We start from the raw sequence: 24,060 nt of genomic DNA on the forward strand, positions 1-24,060 counted from the left end.
CTATGAGAATTGCATCTCTGGTAAACAAAAGGCTTTCTTTGGGGTTTTTTTTAGGTGCGCCCTCGTGTGGTACTCTACATGTTCTACACTGCGTCACAAATATTTTACGTGTGACGTAGTTCACGTTTTCACTACGACAACTTCCGGTGTTTACAAGGTTCTTTCCATACCATTCAGTAGGTGTAATTTTCGACAGCTGTTTAAATTTGTTTTGTTGTGAATAGGCAGTATGAAAGAAACGAATCTGACATTTACCGACGAGATACACTGACGAGTTTGAATTTCGTTGCGTAACGTTAAGTTAACGTTAGTTAGTCGACGAGGCTGTTTATTTCGAGCCATAAACTGAGCTGTTTCCGCAATTGTTGGATCTTGTATGTGGCCTGACACACTCGCTACCAACCCACAATTATATTTGTCCGTTTGACTGTTCTCTTAAGTATTTCACAATGAACATTTTGCCTAAAAAGAGCTGGCATGTGCGCAATAAGGACAACATTGCGCGCGTGCGCCGCGACGAGGCTCATGCAGCAGAGGAACAACGCGAGATTCAAAGGCGAGTGGAACGCGCAGAGCAAGAGGTAACCATAGCAACCCAGCATCCTTCCACTGTTTCTAGGTTCATTTACTACATTGATTCTCAGCCCCTCATGAAAAAAAAACAAATAATGTTTTTAAAATAAAACATGCATTTTGTCAGTCTTTGTTTGTTTTTGCATGTGTCATAATTATAATGCATGCTAAAAAAAAATGCAGATTGTTTGTATTCCATCTACGTTGCTATCTATATTTTATGGCTTGCATTTTGAGCTGAATGTCTGTCCCATAATCCCTCAGGCCCGAACCGAGTATTTGAGAAAGAAATCTCAAGCAGGCCTGCAGCAGACAGGGGAATTGACAGAGGACGGAGAGGCGGTGGAGACAAGTCGTGCAGCTAGAGAGATAGAACACCTAAATCTTTTTCCTATAGAGGACTCGTCTGAAAAGAAAGGAAATGCAGAATACCTCAAAGAGAAGAATGAAGAGAAGGTGTGACTAAAAGATTAAAAACATCCTTTATACTGTTTTTTTTTTTTTGACAATTCTTAATTTTTTATGGAATATTTCTGCATTTATTATAAATGATTTATCCGGGCATATCATATTTTTAAAATCAAAATGCCCTTGTAATCTTGTATCAAAATAACTTCCCCTCCCCCTTGCAAATGACATATTTTCTCTGATGACGTGTTTACTGGCGTGAGGGTGACCTGTCACTCAAACATGAGATCACAGCAATCCGTTTCATGCTGACTTTAAGATTTAGCTATATACTTTCCATACTGCCCATGTAACATATTCTTCAAATTGTAATTTTAAAGCTGTTTTTGTTATATTTTATTCTAGGAGAAGCAGGAACGTGCTATTGGTATTTTAGTGTCTCTAGGTCCCGCTCCTGGAACAGAAGTCACTCCCTGGTACCTGAAAGATGGAAAAGACAAAGAGGAAGAGAGAGACAAAAAAGAAAAAGGCAAAAGCAAGCAAGGAAGCATGACTGAAGAGGAAAGAGAAAAGAAAGACAGGAAGCTGAAAGACAGATTGGATCCTCTTAAAGAAATGAAAAAGGCACTGGCAGTGAAAGACAGAAAGCTGAAAAAGCATAAGAAGGAGAAGAAAGACAGAGGAGAGAAGAGGAGTGGAGAGAGGTGCGAAATCATTTCTATTTCTGTCAACACCAGTAAAGCATCTTGCCTGACAACACAACAATTTAGTCATACTTCACAAGTCATAATGATTACTGAGCCATTTCTTGAAAATGTGACCATGATTATTTGCAACCTGCAAGATTTTGATTTAATTATGTTAATATTTTTGTCATAAGTCTCTTATGCTCATCATAGCTGCATTTATTTGATCAAAAATACAGTAAAAAAAAGTCATGTTGTTAAATATTATTACAATATAAAAGACCTTTACATATAGACCTTACATTTTAAAATGTAATTAGTTCCTTTAATGGCAAAGCTGAATTGTTAGCAGCCATTAATGCAATATTCAGTGTCACATGATCCTCCAGAAATCATTCTAAAATGATATTACAATATTGCTGCTCAAGAAACATTCCTTATTATAATCAATGTTGAAAACAGTTGTGCTGCTTAATATTTTTACAGGATCCTTTAATTAATGCATCAAATGAACAGCATTTATTTTTAAAATGGAAATCTTTTGTATCATTATAAATGTTTTCACTGTTACTTTTGATCAATTTAACATGTCCATGCTTACTAAAAGTCTTACTTTTTCCAAAAATTTTGAACGGTAGTGTATATACATTAATTTGCTTTCATATATTTTTCTGATGTCATTTTCCAGTCAGTTTAGAATTACTGGATATAGAAAAAGAAATGAGGAAGTATCACATAGGTTACACTCAGTAGATGCCCACTGCAGTAGTAACATCTTGTTTTTCATCCTGAAATTATTTATTTTACTCTCATGACAGTTCAATTGAGAGGTTACGGGCTGAACGACTGCAGAGAGAAGCGGAGGAGAGGAAAAGGACAAAGGCTTTACTGGAACAGAGGAGTGGAGGCGGGAAAGAAAAAGAGCACGAGCGAGAGACGGGCGATAGAGACAGACCATACAACAGCGCCTACTTTCCTGAATTGGCACGGAAAAGGCAAAGGAGAGACAGAGATCAGTTTGGGTTTTATTAGCTAACAAAGGCATTAATTCACTAAGTCTAGAATATGCGGAACCGTTTTGTGATCGGACAAGAAATTAGCGGGTGCAAAGTGTGAAGACCATTTAAAATGACTGATTGCTACCTAAAAGCCATCGATCTGCTCTCTGCATCACTTTTATTGGCATCAGATGACTTGGGAAAAATTGGCAAACAGGAAAACCTCTCGTTTGCCTGTATTTGTGCTGACAGCACTAGAAGCAAATAAGCTGTTGTAAAAATGTCATCTTTTGATTTGTAAGATCTGCATCAGTTGTTTTCCTGTACAAATATAAGACATCAGCATTAAAACATGGACAAGCCATTATTGTGAGACTAAGAACATCTCTTTGCTGCTGATACTGGAGTCCATAAAATATTTTGTTCCTGTCATGTAAATTCTTCATTACACCCTAGTATTGCATAGCTGGACTAAACAGCAAAAGGTCTGGGTCCATGTTTCTGCTTATTCTGGCCAGCTGCTGCCCTCTTGCTGTTTGACCCTAAAGTAACGCGATTGATTTTTTGTTTTTACGTGACAGATATGGGCAGGTTTATCTGAGATTGATTAATATAATACACCATAATAACATATTATGAAAAAAATGGTGTAGCAGTCTGTGATCAATTGTAGATCAAATGCATGTAAATATAGTGGAGAATGTACAGTACAGAAAATATCTATGGATTATTTCACAGATATACCTCAGAAAAAAAGTAGAATGTACAGTTTTGTGCAATATGCATCAGTCAATCACATACTGTGGGAACGGCATCTGAAGCTGACACTATAGATATAGAATTACATACCAAAAGAAATACTTAAATTATTTGTCTCAGTTATTTATCTTTTGTCGTTAATGATACCAAGTGCAATTAATTCACAGCACTGTTTTCACTGAGCACATTTTTTTTTGTGGGACACAAATCATAAATAATATAAATGCTATTATGGTAGGAGGATGAGATTAATGCTATTTGCATTAATTGGTATTTAAAAGCATCTTTGTGGTGAAAATATTTGGCCATTTCCAGACACAGACAGAGATTTGCATGTTATTAGAGAATTTCAATGGCTCGCTCTGTGCACGGTGCACCTGTCCTGCCAAACAGATCATGTCACCGCTCCGTGGAGGTGGTCCGGTTTAGGGGGATTTTGATGCAATGATACCCAAGGCCACGACACGGGGGCGTTGACGACGTTCTCTCCAGTCTCATAAACAAACGCTTTTGTTGGCCAGCAGCAGGTACCTGAGTGAAGGGCATCGCGTAATCGTTCTATTGCGAGGCAACGTCTACCTATGAAAATCGCCGCGACGCGCGCGCAGCTCCACAGAGATTTTAATAGCGCAAACTCGGTTGCGTCTGACGTAGAGGGGCTTCTTGGAGGAAAACATAGCTGGACCACTACATGATACTGACACACGGTATATAGGATAGGATAAAGAACCAATAGAATGACTTCACTGGTGTTTTCTGCCCGTTTTCGACCGTTGGGACGCGATGAGGACGGAATAGTAACAGCGCGCTGCTGAGGATGCGGATCGCGGGATTAGGCTGACACAAAAGAGCGTTCACGCCGTGTTTAATTGCGGATTAAAAGAGAGCATCAGCCTTGCACAACAAGGAGACGTTTCTTTATTAGCGTGGATCCAGACGCGCGGCGGGGAACGTTGACAGTATCGCTCGGATGGTGGTTCCGTGGACCGCGCGACCATGTCACTACAGTGCTGGGTGATTGTTCTGGTCGGGCTGATGTCGTACTTCAACCCGGAGAGAGCACTGGGAGCCCCGCAGAAGGAAGGTGAGCGTGTCGTTTAGATGGCATGTTATTGATGCGCTCGAGGGGGGAGGAGGCGATGAGACGCTATGAAAATAAGGGGAATTTTGTCTGAGGAGAGTATTTTACATTTCTGGTTGGGGGTGACGCTCATTAAATATTATTTCATAATTCAATCATATCTGTCTCTATATATCTAAGACATATATGTTAGGAAGTTACATATTCACCATATGCGTCTATTTATTGAGCCCAGTCATCATGCACTGGTGATAATAAAAGGTGCCTGGCTGTTATTCTGGTACGCATATGATTTTTTCATCGTGGGCCTGCAAAACCGCTCTTCTCTGTGTAATTTTACCTATGGGCCTGAGGTAAATCCTATATATTTTACATAGCGCGATTTTTCCCGATTCATCATCTGTCCCCGTATTAACTATTGTTCGCATAATTGCATAATAGGTGTTGGTGTTTTATTTCGCGCATCATTTTAGTAGCCTACCATAAACACATTTGCCAACAGGCCCGCGTGTTTGTTTGTGTGCTCTCGTATGCAGTATGTGTAACCATATGGTCTAAGAAGGGAATTGCACACACAGGTTCCTGTCTGTCAGCGTCTGGACACTGTTTTTCGAACAATAAAAGGTTACCAGATGAATAATAACACCCTTCATGTATTCATACACCTACCTGCATATTAGCCTTTATATTTTCATAGTTCAAGTGGACCAACACCGCGGGGTAATTCTCGAATACAGAACGTGTGCCTATTGTTAATTGCAAGCGTGGCATTTGTGGTATTTTTTAATATGCATTTATGGCATTTATTTATTTTATTTTATTTTTAAAATTGTAATTATTAACAACATAAGATTCTCACATCATGTGATATAAATGTTAAAGCTTTACATTGGCACCATAAAACATGGCTTTAAGTTATTGATAGAATACTGATTGATAAACATATTGATATAAATTTTCTTTTACTGACAAATTAATATTTATTTTTGAATAATAATAATCACAATAATTATATATTATATACTATTATACAATAATAATACTGCTTTATCATTGAGAAAAGATGCCGAAAACTAGGATTTAATGACATTTAGGTTATAAGTGTCTATAATGAGCCTCAAATGACCTGCAGTTTTTAGTACTCGGACTTTTTAAACAGCTTTAAACATTCTCAGCTGAGACCTTGCTGTCAGTTCTGATGTGCCCAAAAATGTATTTGTGGTGCCTATGCTATTTTAGGAAAACCATGGACCACCACGTTTAAAAGTTACATTACTGTTTTAACTCCTATTTTGTGATTTGCTTAATTTTGAGCTAAAAGGGAGATGTACAGTAAATTCTCCAGCAATGGCATGTGTGCTAACATTGATGAATAAATAATGAGGTTTCAGGTCAGTTGAATACATTATTCGAGTTATTTTAGTTTAGTGGATATTCATTCTTAGCATCTGGTTAATCACAATACCATAAGGTATTTAACCTCCTTGCCCTCCCCCACCTTCTCTTCTCCACAGATGGCTCTCCTAAAACAAACGGCCAAATTGAGGTACAAAATCAAGTATGGCACCTTTCCTTCTGACCCAGCAACCCTCCAGATACAAGAATCTTTTTCAATGATCCAGTCCCTTCCCTAAAAAAAAAGGCCCTTCCCCCCAAACAAAACTCCAAATACCTTCCCTTCTTCTTCTTCTTCTTCTTCTTCTTCAATAGTGACGAGTACAAGGAATGTCTTGTATGATGACTCTCTGGTTTCTCTCCTTTGCTTCCCTTAAACCTTAAGTCTCAAACCCCTCCCTAAACCCAATATGAAGGTGATCTATTCTGAGTTCCTCTGCTTTTCTCTGTACTTTCACCCTTTGTGCAATGAAAACTCTTCATTGGATTCCTGTGCTATGTTCTGAATGTAACGCTGCCCTTTTAAATTTTTCCCTGTTAGGAAAATATACAAGTTCTCTTTCACTTCTATCTATCTATCTATCTATCTATCTATCTATCTATCTATCTATCTATCTATCTATCTATCTATCTATCTATCTATGGATCAGTCTCTTAGTATTTGTCAGGATGGATATTTAAAACTCTACCCCCTTTTTTTCCTCAGTCTCTGTGTCCCGGGACGACTTTCTCTCTCCACCCCCTTATGTGATTATTCTCATCTCCTGCTCTGGGCTGGTCTCTTTTGTTCTGTTGCTTCTCACCTGCCTTTGCTGCAAAAGAGGAGGCGTGGGATTCAATGTAAGTCTCTTTAGTGTGTGGTTTATACATGTGGGGTTTACGTTAATTTTGCATAATGTGGGTGTAACTTATATGAATCAGCATGAAACATACATTTACTTGTTCTTTTGATGTTGGTTGCATTTCTTTTTTCTTTTATATATATATATATATATATTCCCACCTCCACTTTTCTCTTTCAGGAGTTTGATAATGCCGAAGGGGAAGAATGCTCTGGGGCATCCAGCCCTGTTCCTGAGGACAGTTTGTCCTCCTGTCCATCACTACCGGAGGTCTACACTCTCCCACTGCGGGATAAGAACTGCACCATCTTACTGAACGGCACAGGTAAACCCACTAACTACAGGCAATATGTACATGTTGCTCCATAATCTGTTCCTAAGTGAAAAGGTTACGAACTCTTCTGAACACACTCCTGTTGTATCCCACAGACAGCTCTCACTGTTTCCGAAGGCACACTCTCAACTACCTGCAGGAGATTGGAAATGGCTGGTTCGGGAAGGTAGACACGTTTAAATGATAAGATTTTAAATGTCAGGAACAGCTTGAAATGTAACTAACAATAATGGCAAACCCACGGTGGATGATTAACGTATCTAAGAAAACTGAAAAGTAAATTATTATGATTTTATTTGCGTAGCTCTTTCGGGTAAACATAGTACTGGAAGGAAGTAATTATTGTGTTTTTTTATTACCGGTAAAGTATGGATATGCACTTGAATTAATGTTGAGGCTTCTGAATCAATGTGTAATATTCCAATTATATGTGAAATTGATCAGTCTAGACAAGCAATTATTATATCTCTGATTTTAAATACTTAAAATATGACATTTCAGGCCATGGTCTTATTTTCCGCTGCTCTCTTACTTGATGACCAACTATAATTACACTGACCTGAATTTGTAGTCTGTTTGACACGTGTAGGTCGTCCTGGTCTGTATATCCTCACTGCACACATATTTACATAAGAACGTATGCTTTTTTTAGTGTCTTTCTTTTTTTAGTCTCTTGCGCTTCTTTTCCCTTTTTCATTTGATAATCAGTGTTGGGAATAACGGCGTTTAAAATAACGGCGTTAGGTAACAACGTTATTTTTTCAGTAACGGGGTAATCTAACTAATTACTTTTCCCGTCGTTACAACGCCGTTAACGTTACTGGACGTTAAATTCGGTGCGTTATGCATTGATTGAATAAACTGTGTAATCCGATTCCGAACGCACCCCTGGCTCACAGCTAGTGAGGAGGTGGGTTAATAACGATGTAAGCGATTATGATTGGCTAAGGCAAAGTTATGTTTCATGGTAGCCAGTCAGAGCCAGTGTTTTTACACACATGCCAGCACACGCGCCAGGCGCCACACACACACAACCGCTAAACAGATTTGACGGAGCTGCAGAGATGGCGAGTCTGGAGCAATCCGATGAAAAGTTGGTGGAGATATAAGCACTACTTCAAATTCATTGTGGTTAAAGGCAAGAAACGTGCATGTAATGTGTACATTATGTCCAGGAGCGAAGACTTTGTCGACATCCGTTGTAAGCAACTCTAATTTAATGAAGCATCTCACATTGACACACGCATCTACAAAGCTAGTGGCAAAAAACACAGATACCTCCACCACAGATGCTAGTTCGCCAGGTTGTTTTCTTCACCAGTTGTCTCTGGTTGAGAGAGTTTGATTTAATTTGCTAGAGTTATGCACTTTATATGGTGTAACGGTTTACTTTTCTTACAAAGATAATACTTGAAGTGCAGGATAAACCTCTTGCTGTCTGTCGACGTGCAATAAATATCAAAAGTTATGTACAAACACCTGTCTGTTCTACTCATTTCAACTGACTTGTGAAAACTGCTCACAAAAATCCAAATTCTTTGGATTATAGCAATTTTTTATTTTTTTTACAGTAACGCAAATAGTTACTTTCCCTGGTAACAAGTTACTTTTATTATAGAGTAATTCAGTTACTAACTCAGTTACTTTTTGGAACAAGTAGTGAGTAACTATAACTAATTACTTTTTTAAAGTAACGTTCCCAACACTGTTGATAATAATGTACAGGTTTGGTGAAGCAAATAGTTTTGTTGTTGTAACTGTTTGATCTGTCTCTGTTAGGTAATACTGGCTGAGGTGCTGTGTGACTGCAGCTCCTATCAGGCTGTGGTGAAGGAGCTGAGGGTCAGTGCTAGTCCTCTGGAACAGCGAAAGTTTTTGGCAGAGTCCGAGCCTTACAGGTCAGACAAACTGGGTCGCTCTGGCTGCTATTACTGTATTGTTCTGAATTTAAGACAATGTTTCTTTCTTGGAAATACATCTGAAAAAAATGGGGTCGTCTTTATATTTGGAGTCTAAACTTTGACATGTCAATAATACACCCGAAACAATAGGGAGCATCAAATACGGGTAAAACGAATGTTCCGCCCAGGACTGATAAACGCTGCAGAGTCATCAAACAACTCTCATTAAGCAGCCAAGAAATACAGTGTCAGAGTGTAATGTTAGAAGATGGCGAGCCGAAAAGACAGTCTTAAAAATGCTAACAGTCAAAGATAAGCTTATCACGGTAAAAGTGGCCGCTGCAAAGAAACTGACAGGCAAGTGTGTCAGTACATAAGCGAAAAGCTAAATGAAAGGCTGCCCGTAACCGGAGCCGTCATCCAGCTGAAGGCACTGGATATCGCCAAAAAGCTGATCCTACCCTCCATTGAGGCCCATCATTTCTTATTTCGGCTACTTACTGACACACTTGCCTGTCAATATCCTCGAAGCGGCCGCTTTGATGAGGTGTAAGAATGATGCGGAGTAATGGATTAGCTCTTGCCGTCCGACTTCAGGGAGAAACTGCTGTCTTTTCAGCGCTATGTGATCGGCCTAAGGAAAAAAACATTCATATCCCCTGCTGATCAAACACCTGTGTTTTTTGACATGCCAACATCTGTCAATGTGCATAAAAAGATGAGAAATCAGTCATAGTGAATTCTACTGGAAATGAGAACTTCAGGTTATTTTTATGGTATCTATCTCATAAAGTGTTTATTTCTGAATGTAATTAATGATGGTACATTTGACCAGTTTTTACTTTAAGTAAAAAATGCAAAATATAAATATGAAAAATATTATACAAATTAAAATGATAAAAAAATATATTATAAAAATATTTTCAAATAAAGTACAAGATTCAAACAAAGACAAGATTTGGTCTTCAAAAGCCCATTTTCCACAAGGTACAACTTGAAGGGGGGAGTCGTCTTATATTCAGGGTCGTCTTTCATTTGGAACAATATGGTATATTTAGCTGATTGTTCTTTTTCCTAGTTAGTCTGCTTTTTTCAATGCTATTAGTGGAAATTTTTGCTGCTTTTTATTGAGGCTTTTTCCTCCCACTTATCTAACACTTAAATTGCTCCTGTTAGCAATGAATTGCCTATTTTTGTGCCAGTATATTTGTATTATAAAAGCTTTTAATGTTGTAGGTTTCATTTGAACTCCGGACATATCCGTATACAATACCTGCCTACTCTCAATATATATATATATATAGAGAGAGAGAGACGGGCCGTGGAATGCTACAAAACATAACAGATCTATTTATTAGACCAAAGTTTATTTTAATTACATTTGCGATCTCTCTTTCTCTCACCATGTACACCTTATGTTTACAGGATTATTGACAACACAAACTAACATTTATTGATTTGTTTTTCACACCTGACAGAAGTCTTCAGCATCCGAGTATCCTCCAGTGTTTGGGCCAGTGCAGTGAGAGCATTCCGTATCTTCTGGTCATGGAGTTCTGTCAACTGGTGAGAAACCCAAATCTCGGACATTGAGAAAAATGAAATAACCGCATTGGACAATTTGTTTGTCTCTTATCGGTAGTTCGTGGAAATACGCTCATTCATGAAACACTGGTGCATTGAGTTTAAGGGAACAATTTTACATAAGAATGGATTTATGATGGATTGGATTAGATAGTTCATAATTTTATTTAATTAATTCTGCACATGTGTCATAAACAAGGCCTTCTGTGCACTCAAAAGACTAAAAAAAAAATGTAAATATACCAGTGCTTATGTAATCATAAATTGTCTTATCACTTTTAATAAGACATTTTAGAGGACAAAGAATTTGATCCTATTTTCTGTATTGAATATTGATTTTCATCAAATCATAATTTTCATTTTTTTGTGTGTCTGTATCTACAGGGTGACCTGAAGAGGTATTTAAGAGCTCAGAGGAAGTCTGATGGGATGACACCTGACCTGTTAAACAGAGACCTCTTGAACTTACAACGAATGGCATATGAGATCACCTCAGGTCTCTTGCATCTCCATGAGAACAATTACATTCACAGGTTAGATTGATTAAATCTCTAACCCTAAAAGTGTTCAGGAACATGTGACTGACATTGACACACAGCATTTGTGAAAATGGAGAAAGGTAAAAAATCTGTTTTTCTCCAGTGATTTGGCACTGAGGAACTGCCTCCTCGCCTCAGATCTTACTGTTCGAATCGGAGACTATGGCCTCTCGCACAATCAATATAAGGTATTTAAACAATTACTAAACTGCATTGCACTTCAAATAGACTTTATAGATCAGGCCCTCAATCAATCAATGTCTTAGGGTTTTTCTGTTCACAATAGAAGATGATTTGTCAGTGTTCAGAAAAGTATTTCATAGTGTTTAATCAGCATTTAGCTGCATAATGGTTTTAGAGCAGCTTAGCCTCTTTTTTGAAACTTAGATAATGTGGTTATCCATATTTAACACAAACAGGAGGATTACTATCTAACCCCAGAAAAACTGTGGATACCTCTCCGCTGGATTGCCCCTGAACTTTTGGAGGAGTTTCGTGGGAATCTTATTGTCACTGATCAAACCAAAACCAGCAATGTGTGGTATGAAAAATTATGGACAAATGTATTTCTAATGGTATTTAAATGAAGGAATCCAATAATTGCTTTATTAATTGCAAATTACATCTTTTTAATGATAAAAAAAACAATTTTAGGGATTTTGATAATAGGCTACATACAATACTATTCACGTTGACATTCTTCCTTCAAATGAAAACTGACAGGTCTCTGGGTGTTGTGATATGGGAGCTGTTTGAATTTGGGGCTCAGCCGCACAGACACCTGAGCGATGAAGAGGTTCTTACCTTTGTCATAAGGGAACGTCAGATCACTCTTGCTCAACCTCGCCTCAAACTCGCACATGCAGACTATTGGTCAGTATTTTTAATGGCTTTAATTAGATGGAATTATATCTGTACTTAGATCTGGAATTCACCTACACAATATTTAATAATGTTTTATTCATGCAAAAATTACTCTTTTTCATTTAAAATATTCAAAAGTCTATTTTGTCTTATAGTGTTGCTTATAGTGTTGCTTCTCAAGTCAATATATCTTGTCAATATATCTACGAGTCTTGTTCTTTTGATTTTCTTGTTCTTTGTCTTCTATCTTGTTCTTTTATTTTAACAAAAGAATGAGACAAAAAATGCTAGTTTAAAACAGGATTTGTAATCTTAAGAAAGTCAAATGTGTATTATACAATATGTGACATACTAATATATTAACTATATTTTTGCATGTGTCATTAGGTACGAGGTCATGCAGTCATGCTGGCTGCCTTCATCCCAGCGGCCAACAGTCAGCGAAGTATTTCTCCTCCTCTCCTCACTCCTCGCCGCAGAACAGGGAAGCCGAAAGCGTTCTAGAAGGGATGAGGACGAGGAGGATTATGAGGAAGACAGTGGACAAGAAAGGAGAGGAGAGAGTGACGAATCATTTGAAAGACGATGGGATGCGCTCCGACCTCCAGCTTTCCAGTCAGCCGCACACAAACTTCTGAGGGAGCGAGAGTACGGGAGGGAGGATGGTTGCCACAGAGGAAACGGAAACTCCTTCCCTCTTTTGGACCCCGTGGACAATATGATCACTCCTACATCTGAGCTTGATGACATCCTTACTGTAACAGAGACCAGCAAAGGCTTAAACTTTGAATACTTCTGGGAAAAGGCCCATGGCAGGAGAGGCTACAAACCCCTTCCTCCACCTCAACCAATACCAACACCCAATTCTGGCCACAGGCAAACCTTGGACACACCCACTGTCGTCCCTGTGATCAGCGCCCGTAGCCCTTCCCTGGCCAGCGAGTATTACATTCGTCTGGAAGAGCATACTCCCCAGGATAAATCCCCTAGTTTAGGAAATGAGTGCTCATCAAGAACAAATTCAGTGTGTCCTGGAAATCTGGAGCTGGTAGAGCTTCAAACAGGGACTACTGAAAAAGACAGACCATCTTTCAGGCAGCACGATGGTTTTACAAGAGGAACCTCTCAGACTGTCAGATCTAGTGAGGTAAAGGTTATGGTTCCAAACACTGGCTTGGTTGAGTTTAGTAAGGAGAGCTGTAACCGAGTGACAGATTATGCTGTTATAGACATTGGAGAAACAACCCAAAAGTTCTTTGGTCCTCAAGCACCCATTCTTCCACCTAAACCTCGTTCACTGTCCATGTCCTCTGGCAGCCATCTGCACTCACGTCCCCTGCCTGTTCCTCCACTAGGATACGTGAGAACATACGGGTTAGATGTCTACCCTGGATCCTCATACCCAACAGGCAAAGTTGAGACCTCTGATTCTTTACTAATGAGTTCACTGTCGAAAGCCAACTTTGACCATTTGGGCTTAAATCGCACTCACCAGACACTGCCCCCATCTCCATCACACTCTCCTTCCATTCCACCATCTTCTGGTTGTCAGTCCCTGTTCCTCCAACCTCAAACCTGTCCTCCACCTCTTCCTCCCCATCATAGACTCCAAAAGGGTCAAAATTACTCATTGGAAATGCATTCCAGATACAATGTGATGCACTTACAAAGAGACCAACTAAGCTGTGACCATACTGACGAAAATGAGTATGCTGACAGAGGCATGACACGATCTCAGTCTTTGTATAATTCGAGAGATGGTCCATATAAGTACATTACAGACAATGATCCCTACTCCAGAATGACTCGATCCCAATCCACAATTCCAAAAATTGAAAGAATATCATCCTCTAGCCCAGAGTTCTCCAAGGATGATGATGATGAAGAAGATGATGATGATGATTCAGCTTTCATGTCACCACACAGACCCACCAGTGGCAGAACCATTCAGCACACCAACCTGGCTGATAAACCAGACCCAGCTACAACCGAGCTTTTCTCAAGGGGTATGAAGCGAACCCAATCCCGTCTCGCCACCATCCTCCCAGCCTTATGGAGGGAAGATGCAGTCATGCAACGAGAGCGAGTTGCAGCCGCTAGGAAATCTCCCATACATTTGTTTCTGACCGAGATCTCCAATGACTCTGTGGACATGAAGGATGGAGAAAGCCCATGGGCACGAGAAAGCGATGGAAAGAAAGACAAAGGAATGCGGCGATCCCAGTCTCTTGTCACAGAACTAGACTCATCCTCGCAAGCTTGGACCTCAGACAAAGACTTCATGCCTGGATATGAAGGCAGCGCCAAAAAGAGAGATTTATTCCTTACAGAGATTGAGACATCGGTGTCGGATTGTGAGGATGCATATGATGGCGAAGGTGGCACCCCTGTTTCAAGATTTGGAACTACACCTCATCCTTTTGCACATCACTCAAATTTGCCAACGTATGCAGAAGCTGAGGAGGCTTTCTCAGCAGGGATGAATAAGTCTCATTCCCTTCTCTCTGAAATATCCAATGAAAGCGTTGAATCTGAGCCGAAGACAGGGGAAATGACAAGAGAGGAGTTTTTAAAGGAGATTCAGTCTGCTGAAACATTTTTAACTGAAATCATTACAAGGCAACGTAAAAAGGAGGAGAGTGTGTCACCTGCTCTGTTGTCTCCTGAGTATGAGTCAATATGCATCGACCCAGAATCTTCTCAGACAATACAGTTTGAATCAGAAAGAGCAAGAGCAGGAAAACCACCAGGTGACACAAAAGAAGCAATTTATGCTCAAGTCACCAAGCGGGCAAAACGGAGTGAAATAAAAGTTGCCATGCGTCCAGAAATTCCAGTACTTCAAATTGCATCTGAGTTACAAAATCTTGAATCAAGTCAGAAATTAACTCCAGCTAGTTGCTTTACACCTGAAATACAGATAGAGAAGAGTTCCCTTATTGATTTTCCTTCATCAGAAGTAATGCCTAAAAATGGGCCTCTATTGGAGCAGATATCTCCTGTTATAAAAGAGAAACAAGATTCAAAAGTGTCTCAGAATCAGCATGACCATATAAGTCAAGGTCCAGTAGAAACCAGGAATATACACCATGTTAATGGTTCACAAAGTTGTGACAAAAATCAAATCACTGGTGATATGCAGATTAGAAGTGTAGATCAAAATGATTTAAAGGGCATGTTTGTTCAGGCAAAAGACCAAATTCAGAAAAATGATTACAGTGTTTCACCTGGTGTCGATGTCATGGCATCAAATGTAACATTTGAAGAAGATGCACAAAATCAGGAACTGCCAGAACATCCAAAACAGATACAAAAAGAATTAAACTCTCATGATCATTCACAAAACAGAAATTCAACAGGAGGCACAAGCTCTACAAAGGAAAGGGAATACAGTTCAGATGTGAGTCAACACTCCCCCACTGACAACAGACAGAACTTGGAAATGGAGACATCCTCTAAATTCCTTGAGCAAACCACTTTAACTGACAAGGAATCCAGTTCAAAGACCGTGCGTCATGACAAAGACACGGAAATAGCAAATGAGAAAATACTTCCAAGTGAGAATTCACTCTGTTTGAATGAATCAAGCACAGATGGTTTTCACTCGCCTATGGTGCATGAACCCAACTCTGATCAGTCATTGTCCACCATGACCCCCTCAGATTCTGTCTTGTCACCTTCGACCTCTAGTTCACTGGACTGCCTCACACCTGGAGACTCCTGCTTGGGTGGAGGAAGCAATGGATGGAGGTCCCTTGGAACTGAAACACCACATCGGGATTCGGCCTACTTCTCAGACAGCGACTTGGATGGTGGAGAGGGTTTAGGCAGAAGAGGCACCGATGTACTTGGCCCTTCTCGTTCAGGGGGCGTTAGAGCTGGAGAGCGAGGAATATTGATGGGAATTGAGGAAAAGATTGAGGATGAAAGACTACTAGAGCATTTTGAAAAGGAAGTGAAGGTAAAGCAGGACATACAAGAATTGTGGGTTTCAAATGATTCATCTGATATAGAGAAGGGTCTCATACCAGGTGCTGTCATCTCAGTAGATTCTCAGAGCGAATACAATGCTGAGTTTATTGCCAAGTTGTTCTCCAATGGAGAGGATGAGCCAAATAAAGGAGTTCCATTTAGCAACAGCTCCCTTAACTTCCAAAACTCATCTCTAGTTAAAAATAGTGACCTGGTCATTTCTCACACATTTTCAAAAGAAATAATGCCCCATGATTCAGGTGCTATTGATCTCACACTGCTTGCCCATATAGTCTCAGAGCCTCAAAAAAACATTTCTGGACCAGTTTGTCAAGAAGAACTCATTGAAGATTGTTCATATTTGCAAACCGCTAAGTCTAAAGAGGCACATTGTAAGTCACCTGATTTCCCAATTGGTGAACAGTCATCAGACAATAGTAAATCTAGGTTATCACGGTTTTACAGCTTACAGTCTGATTATTCTAAAGGCATCAGCAGCCCTGAGATAGACATAAAGCTCAGCAATGATGACACCAAATGCGACCTGACACAGTTCATCTGGTCTGAGACAAACCCTGAAGGACATACAGGAGGGGAAAGGGGTGAGCCTGATATCCAAGACACAGATGCGAATGAACTAGGCTTGAGAAACCTCTCTTATTCAGAGGAGAATGAGGATGAGCAGGCAAAGGAGAGGTCTGAAAGTCAGCTAGCTGTAGGGGAACTCTGTTTTACTATCAAGGAATCCTCTCAAAATGCTACAGATGAAGAAGTCAGCAGTATGGAGCTCTCAAAAAATAAACGTTCTGATAAATTCAGCAGAGGTGCGTCAATGGGTCTTGAACTAAAGGAGAAGGAGTTGTGGAGCGCCCTTGAGGAAGATTACGGTACGATGGAGACTGTGAGAGGGGAATTCAACTGCCAGACATTTCAGCAGGGAGAACTTCACCTTTGGCCTGTGGAAAATGACCAGTGGGCTGCAGCCGAAGCTCAGACACCAGAAGTAGAGCTCGGATCAGAGCTCTTCCCGAGTTTTGGGAAAAAGGGGTGGGCAGAGGAGGAGCACTTAATGATTAGTCATGAATTCTGGGAATCTGAAGCAAATGATGAGCTTGCAGATAGTGAGTCTCATCCCTCTGCTCAGAGAATATGTGAAGATGCATTTAATGATGAGAAGGTAGGACAGGCTGATTATCCACCACCTGAGAGGCTGATCCTTTCTGGTGAAGCAAAAGGAACTATTTCACCTCAGCAAACACCTTTAGAAAGGCTGGACTTTCAGCAAGAGGAGAACATAGAAAATCCAGACATGGAAAATGGATCACCAGAGCACTACACTAGAAATATAAAGATGGAAGTTGAGAATCTGGAGAACCCAGAGCTGGAGGCCCCTGTACAACACAAACCTATTGAAATGGTGATTGATACTCAGAATTCTGAGATGTGTTTACAAAATGATGTGGGAGGAGAATTGTTTAGTGATGAAGATAATAAAGAGTTTGACAGTCATGAAAACATGGTAGGTGTAAGAGGTTGTACGACTCCCTCTCCCTCATTTTCTATTACAAATGCTCCAACCAATGATTTGGAACTTCTGCAGTGCCACAAAGAATCTCTTTCTAGTAACAAGAACAATGTACCAAGAGACCAAACCGAAGCTTCATGGGCGCCCGAGACTGAAGCAAGCAAAATGTTGTTTGCAGCCCTTGAAGATCATCAGACCTGCACAGTGGAGTTGGCTGATAATTCTCACATCATTTCAGTGTATCCAGAGTGTCACAGTATAGAAACCAGTAGACACGATGTTGACAGTAATCACTGTTCTGCCACAATCAGTGATGTATCTTTTGAAAAAGAAAGATCAGATTCTCCATCTTTCCCAAGTCTCACCATTAGCACTGATCCAGAGCCGTGTAAGATCCACAGTAGCAACGTTCAGTGTTCAGCCCCTGCACTGATTTCTATGGATCTTTCAGAATGTGCTGCTTCTCCATATGCAGGAGTTGGTAAGTGTCAAGGTCCAAGTAGTTTCCCGAATACAGTACACCACATAGAAATCAAGACAAGTTCAAGTCTGTTCTGTTCCACAAATCAAACATCAACCAAAGGACTTGAGGAGTCATCGGGATGTTCTGAGGATGCTAACTGTTTAGATCAGTCTCTTGAAGAACTTGCAACTAGTACAACCACTCAAAGCAAAGGTATCACTGCAAACCTGGGACAAAAACTGCACATGTCACTCATGAAAGAAAACCACATTCACCCAGAATCAAATGCTTTACAGGAGGACGACAGAAATGGGCTGTCCCAGAAAGCGCCCCATCCACCTCTCTCCCAGTGTTCTCTGAACTCCATCCCAGAGTTGTTGATCTCTGAGTGGAAGGACTTGGATGAGGAGCCTCTGGAGGATTTTGAAAAACTAGAGCAGCTGTGCTGCATTTCTGGGGATGAAGAAACCCTTGGAGATCTGTTTTTAGGAAACTTAGATCTGCTTGAATCTTTAAAGAGAAATCCAGAGCAAAGAACAAGTGGTGCTGGAGGTATAATAACCCAGGATGACTCAGCAGATTCAGAGAGGAAGACAAGAGTAGAGCTAAAAGAGGAAGTTGATGGGATATCGAAAAGTACCATGGCTGTCTTGCAACACTCAGAGCAATATGAAAACATTTCTCCAAATTTACCAGGAGAAACTCAGCAATCAGTGGAGAAGGGAACAGGGCAACTTATGCCAACGCCTCTCTCTATCCATTCTACAGATGGTTCCAAAGGGCAGAGGTCACTCTCAAAAATGCAGACAAAAAATGGACTTATGATGCAGGTGAGTAAAAATTACACTAAAATTAACTGTACTCTATTGATGCTCTACTATTTCTGAAACCTTTTGTCTTTGTGCAATAATATTTTTAGGTTTGTGAGGAGAGACTTCAATACTCTCTCAGTGAAAATGTTCAAACCAATGTCCTGTGGGGTTCTACAGTTAGTGACAGCGTAATTCTACACCCTTGGGGAGCTTCTACAACTTCGTCCTCTGAAGAAAGTGTTTCAAGGGAAGATTTCCAGGACAATGAGAGGTGTGGTTATTGCTACAGAAACACTAATAAAAAATAAATGTGTGATGAATTGAGCAGAGAACACTATTTTAATACAAGTTTCACTGTCTGGAAATAACATTTTAAAAAAATCCTAGTCACATATTCTGTATTTAATCAATGTAAACTTTAGAGAATGTGATCTTAGCTTTAATCTCCTCATGGCATAAGTCTCATCGTGGCTTTTAATGTAACCACAGTCTTTGCTTTAGAATTATGATTAACTGAATGCTTTTCTTGGTTAAATTAAATAAGCTAAAAACCAGACTTCATCTTAAATTCATCGTAAATTCTCTATCTTAGCAGCAAAGAGGAGACCCCACCCTCCTCTCCCTCAGTGTCTGTGAGTGAATCTTCTGAAACACAGACAGAAGAACTGACTGTGCTTGAACAGCCTGAGGTTACTTCCTCTCTACCTCCAGCAAATCAAGCAATGAAAGGTACTGTGAACTGAAAGCACTCTAATTTTTTTCATTTGGATTTGTGTTAATTTTGTGTTTTGCATTTTATACTGTTTTATGATGTTTACAATTTTAAATACATTTTAATAAAAAAAATTATGTTAAATTAACCACAACTGAAAACCAAACATTGGGTGATTTGGCTTATAATATATATACAGATATATAGATACCACCATCTTTGATATTTATCTTTCATCTTTCCCTCTCCACTCTACCTTCAACCCCTGTTCCAGCTAAGCTGGCCCGTCTCTCCTTATCCCTCCCTCCGCTTTCTCTCTCTCTTCCTCTCTCACCGAATGCCAAAGGAGGATTCTGGGAAGGAGGGGAGCATAGAGGGGGGAGGAGAAGGACTGCATCAGCAGGTAGTGATCCAGATGAAGAGGAAGAAGAGGAACAGGAAGATGAGTCTCCAAGGCGTGTCATCGTTGTCACAGAAACAGATGTTGACAAGAGAGTGGGTTTACGTAGTTTGCTGAAATCGCCAAAGGAACCCGTGGACAAAGAGAACCGTGACCGTGGGAGGAATGTGTCATTTTTTGATGATGTCACAGTCTATCTTTTCGATCAGGTATGTCAAGGGTATTTTTACAGGAAGTAAAGTACAAGTACCTTCAATGACAAGGTTTCACATTGTTAAACATTGTGTTTTGTTACTATTCTGTATCTTAAAATTCTTCATGCCAGGAAACTCCAACCAATGAACTTAGCTCTGGATCTACTAGTTCATCTCCCCACGGAAAGCCCCCCAGCACTGATGGTTTTGGTAAGTGTATAGACCATTTGGGTGTTTGCAAACAGCAATGACGTGTTTTATGAGAGGTGGAAAAAATTACAGTTCTGTAGCAGGAGTCTATGAAAGCCATGGAATAAAAGAGTAAAAAAATGTATTTCACAATTCTTTCTAAAAACATTTCTCTCTATTCCGAGTTTATATCTCACAATTCTGAGAAGAAAAATCTGCCTTTTTTCCTGAGAATTGTGATTATATCATAGCCTGGCTAACGCCAGACCCAATTCTCGTTGAGACTTGGGTCTGGGAACCACATGTTCATTTTCTCGTATTTGAGGCGTGGTTTACGAATGCGCCGGCGCCGTTTATTGGGTGCTAAGAATGTCTATCAAATGCGCATAGCCAATCGTTTCCATTATACCAGATGACGTATGTAGAGAAATGGTTTAACGCCAAACGCTGCTCTTTTTTCTAAATAAAATTGCGATCTAAACTACTTAGAACAATATCTAAGGCTGCATCAAAAGGTAGCTTCGCGTCTGCTGCCATGTTGACTACATAGATATAAACAAACTGCTTAGTTGTGTCGCAAAGATGTCGTCATCGTCTTGCTGCTCCCTCCCCGTTCTGTAATTGGTTCCCTAAACGAGGCGAAAATCAGGTCCATGGTTTCCAGACTGCCTTTCAGCGAGAATAAAATCGCGCTGAGCAAAGGCAGTCTGGGGAAACCCAGGCTAATTATATCACTCAATTCTGACTTTTTTTTTTGTCAGAATTGTTATATAAATTTGCAATTGCAAGTGATAAAGTCCAAATTGTGAAATAAAAATGTTATAGGTATATATATGTAATCTCTTTCAAATGTTATAGGTTTAAATACTATTTTATGCTGTAACTGTAGACTAAGTAACTAATACAGCCCCCCATGAACTGCATATGCGAATATTATGTAGATCTAGTGTTTACATCATATTCATGCTTTAAATAATACTGTAAATAATAGCGCAGGTTTCATCAGTGTGGTCTTTCCGTTTAATGAAGACCATCTTTTTTTGCATTCCAATTCTGACATCCAAAGGCACAACAAGGCGTTTTTCTCTTATTCCGTGGATTTCGCCCGTTTTGTTACCACTGTTTTTCTGCCACCACAATGCGCGCACAGCTGCAGTGACGTAACTGTGACGTCTGCCCCCAAATGGTCTATTCAGCAGAAGATATGATAATTTGGGCCTGATTTGCGTAAAGCTAATGTAAAACTTCTGATTGTGTGAAAAGAGTAAAATTCATGTGATCATTTGATAATATCAGTATCACAAACATGGATTTTTATATTTAAAAAATTTAAACCAGCAATGCTTTTTGCTCATTCCAGACTCATCTGTCTGCATCTCCACTGTTTTAAGTTGAGATGAACTACCTACTGCGAGGCTGTTGCACAATTCATATTAGCTACAGTTAATAGTACTAATAAACATATATCTTTTTTATCATAAATCTTTTATAAAGATCTTCAGAGTACACCTATTACTCTTCTAAGATCACATTTTGTCAGATTATGTTCTTTCTTTCTTTCTTTCTTTCTTTTTTTCCCAGGATCAGGCAGCCACAAGGCATCAAAAAGCAAAGACCATGTAGTGAAGTCAAGATCTCCAACCGGAGTCACTTCTGGTTCATCATCAAGGTTTACAGTAAGCCCTGCCGATGACCCACATTTAGTGTGACAGGCGACTGTTCCCTAAACACCTGGACAAAAAGGAACCCCCCTGGAGTGAATGAGTGGCCCCCGTTGTCATCGGTAACTATGACGACTCCTGGAGGTTATTTTTTTAACTGCGAGAAAAAGAAGGGCTCCCGTTTCAAAAGGCTGGAGGCAGTCCAGGTTTTACTCACTGCAGCAGGAGGAGTGGTACGTCCACAAATAGAAATGACCTTCCAAAACAGCCAAAAACCTTGGAGCTCTGTAAAATCTGACATGTACTTTTCGGCTATGCAATGGGAGTCTTATGTACCAGCTTAACTGTTCTATTTTCATGGCTTCTTGAAGTACGTTTGTATTTTATTCCCCTTAAATGAAGGGGGCGCACTTTCTCTGACCAGTACCTGTCTATTTGTGTGCTTAGAAATATTGACATTGTAAATTTGTTCTCATTGCAGTCAGGCATTCTTGTAGTTTGTGGTTGAGGGGGGAATTGTCTCTCCAAAGCACAGCAGTGCAGTTCTCATTTAGCATTTGTACAAACTAAAAATTAAATTGCAACAGAATACAAACTCATTTTAAAAACATTTATTTTACATGTATTCTTAGAATGCACGAAAAAATAAAACTGCAACTAACTGTTGTTTTATACTGTATTTTTTATTGCAGATGTTTACTTGTTTGTTTATTTATTCTGCCTTTGTTTTTTATTTAAATATATGTTTGTCTTTTGGCCTAATTCACTTTATAAGTTTAAGTAAACTGGATATTTACTTTGTATCAAATTATTTTGGATTTATGGCATTTAATAACCGCCTCAACAAACATATATCTTTGCATAGGTATAAACACTGAAATGTTTTCTCTAATTTAGCTATTTCTAGATGTCCGTCTGTATCTAGTTGTCCTATGATGTGTCTCTCTGCAGGTGTTATTTTCTAATAATGTATTTGACATTAGCGTTTCCTTTATTCGTTTTTGAAGCAGTAATTATTGCTTGGCATGAAAAAAGAAAAATCAGCATACATGATTATTAATTGACTTATTTATTCATTCATTTTTAGTTTTCAATCTTATCATTCATTCAAATGTCTGAGGTAATCCAGATCATAACATCACGTTCAGCATCTGTTTAATTTAGAGGTTTCATATTATTCTGTATGAAGCTGAGCAAGTGAAAATAACATGGAAACTGTGAAACATTTATTGAACTGTTTGATGACAATAAATTGTTCTGTCTTATAATATCTGTGTAAAATATTGCTTTACTAACTTTAATATAATATTAAAATTATGCAGTTTCTATAATATAACTTAAATTGGCATTAAAATGATTAGTATCATGAAATATGTCAACTCATTGGCACATTTCACAATACTGTACACTATCCCATGAAGCAAAAATCCTGTCTATTGTTGTGTGGCCTATTAGATATGTTCATAAAAAATATCTAGCATAAAATTAGTAGAAAAAATAGTACAATTATTTTTTAACTATTATGAACATGACATATTGTATAGATCTGACACACATTTTGCATGCCGCTGTTACCCTATGATTTTATCCCATTACAACAAAAAAGGAGAAAAACATTACTAAAAAAAGTATGGCACTCTAGAAAAATCATCTTGACACTTTCTACAGAATGTCAGACTTGTCTACAGACATGAAAATTATCTCATTAAATTGTCTCAGTTTCTTAGTTTATACAAACTGAATTCCATGCACAAACATTTAATAAAAGTTTTTTTAAATCATTATTGTGTTTACTTTTTGTTTATTTGTGATTATTTCTAGAAAATGTATATGATTCAAGAAAAAAGATTAGGGGTTTTAAAGTGTATTTATGTTAGATGTCCCATATGTCGCTGTCAGGGTAACAATATTTATGTAAAATATTGATATTATATTTATTCCTTTCATTTAAAAAAAATTGCTACATTTTCTACGATTTTCAGGCTCTTTGATACCTTAATCGTGGAAAATGCCATAAGCGTAACAACACATTTCCCAGCAAGAAGAAACTGTGGAACATGTTATGATATATTGTCAGAAATAGGAGCTTGAAAGAAGGAGTTTAATAGGAAAATTAAGAAAAATAAAAATGCAATTTTTACCAGGGGATATTTTACAAAATACCTATG

The 24,060-nt window shown here is 39.0% G+C and overlaps 2 protein-coding genes across 4 annotated transcripts; both read left to right on the plus strand.

Annotated features, from left to right (window-relative positions):
- The first annotated feature begins 52 nt into the window (after window positions 1-52).
- Window positions 53-3,634, plus strand: leng1 (leukocyte receptor cluster (LRC) member 1). The gene is made up of 4 exons (XM_079626051.1): window positions 53-581; window positions 838-1,029; window positions 1,387-1,685; window positions 2,486-3,634. Exons 1-4 carry the CDS (start codon window positions 450-452, stop codon window positions 2,697-2,699), a joined length of 837 nt encoding a protein of 278 aa, XP_079482177.1. The 5' UTR covers window positions 53-449; the 3' UTR covers window positions 2,700-3,634.
- A 407-nt stretch (window positions 3,635-4,041) lies between these two features.
- On the plus strand, window positions 4,042-23,159 carry lmtk3 (lemur tyrosine kinase 3). 3 transcript variants are annotated; one of them, XM_079625477.1, is made up of 16 exons: window positions 4,042-4,508; window positions 6,607-6,740; window positions 6,923-7,067; window positions 7,172-7,242; window positions 8,856-8,974; window positions 10,456-10,543; window positions 10,946-11,094; window positions 11,204-11,288; window positions 11,520-11,641; window positions 11,824-11,973; window positions 12,352-18,754; window positions 18,844-19,007; window positions 19,329-19,465; window positions 19,723-20,057; window positions 20,174-20,252; window positions 21,813-23,159. In XM_079625477.1, the coding sequence occupies exons 1-16, from the start codon at window positions 4,421-4,423 to the stop codon at window positions 21,938-21,940; spliced, it is 8,397 nt and encodes a 2,798-aa protein (XP_079481603.1). In that variant the 5' UTR covers window positions 4,042-4,420; the 3' UTR covers window positions 21,941-23,159. The 3 variants fall into 3 exon arrangements, with proteins under 3 accessions (XP_079481603.1, XP_079481604.1, XP_079481605.1); XM_079625478.1 differs by having other exon boundaries at window positions 19,332-19,465; XM_079625479.1 differs by lacking the exons at window positions 4,042-4,508; window positions 6,607-6,740; window positions 6,923-7,067; window positions 7,172-7,242 and adding an exon at window positions 8,092-8,277.
- The last annotated feature ends 901 nt before the right edge of the window (window positions 23,160-24,060 follow it).

The sequence above is a fragment of the Phoxinus phoxinus genome (assembly GCF_949152265.1).
Source record: "Phoxinus phoxinus genome assembly, chromosome: 10".
Taxonomy (NCBI): Eukaryota; Metazoa; Chordata; class Actinopteri; order Cypriniformes; family Leuciscidae; genus Phoxinus; species Phoxinus phoxinus.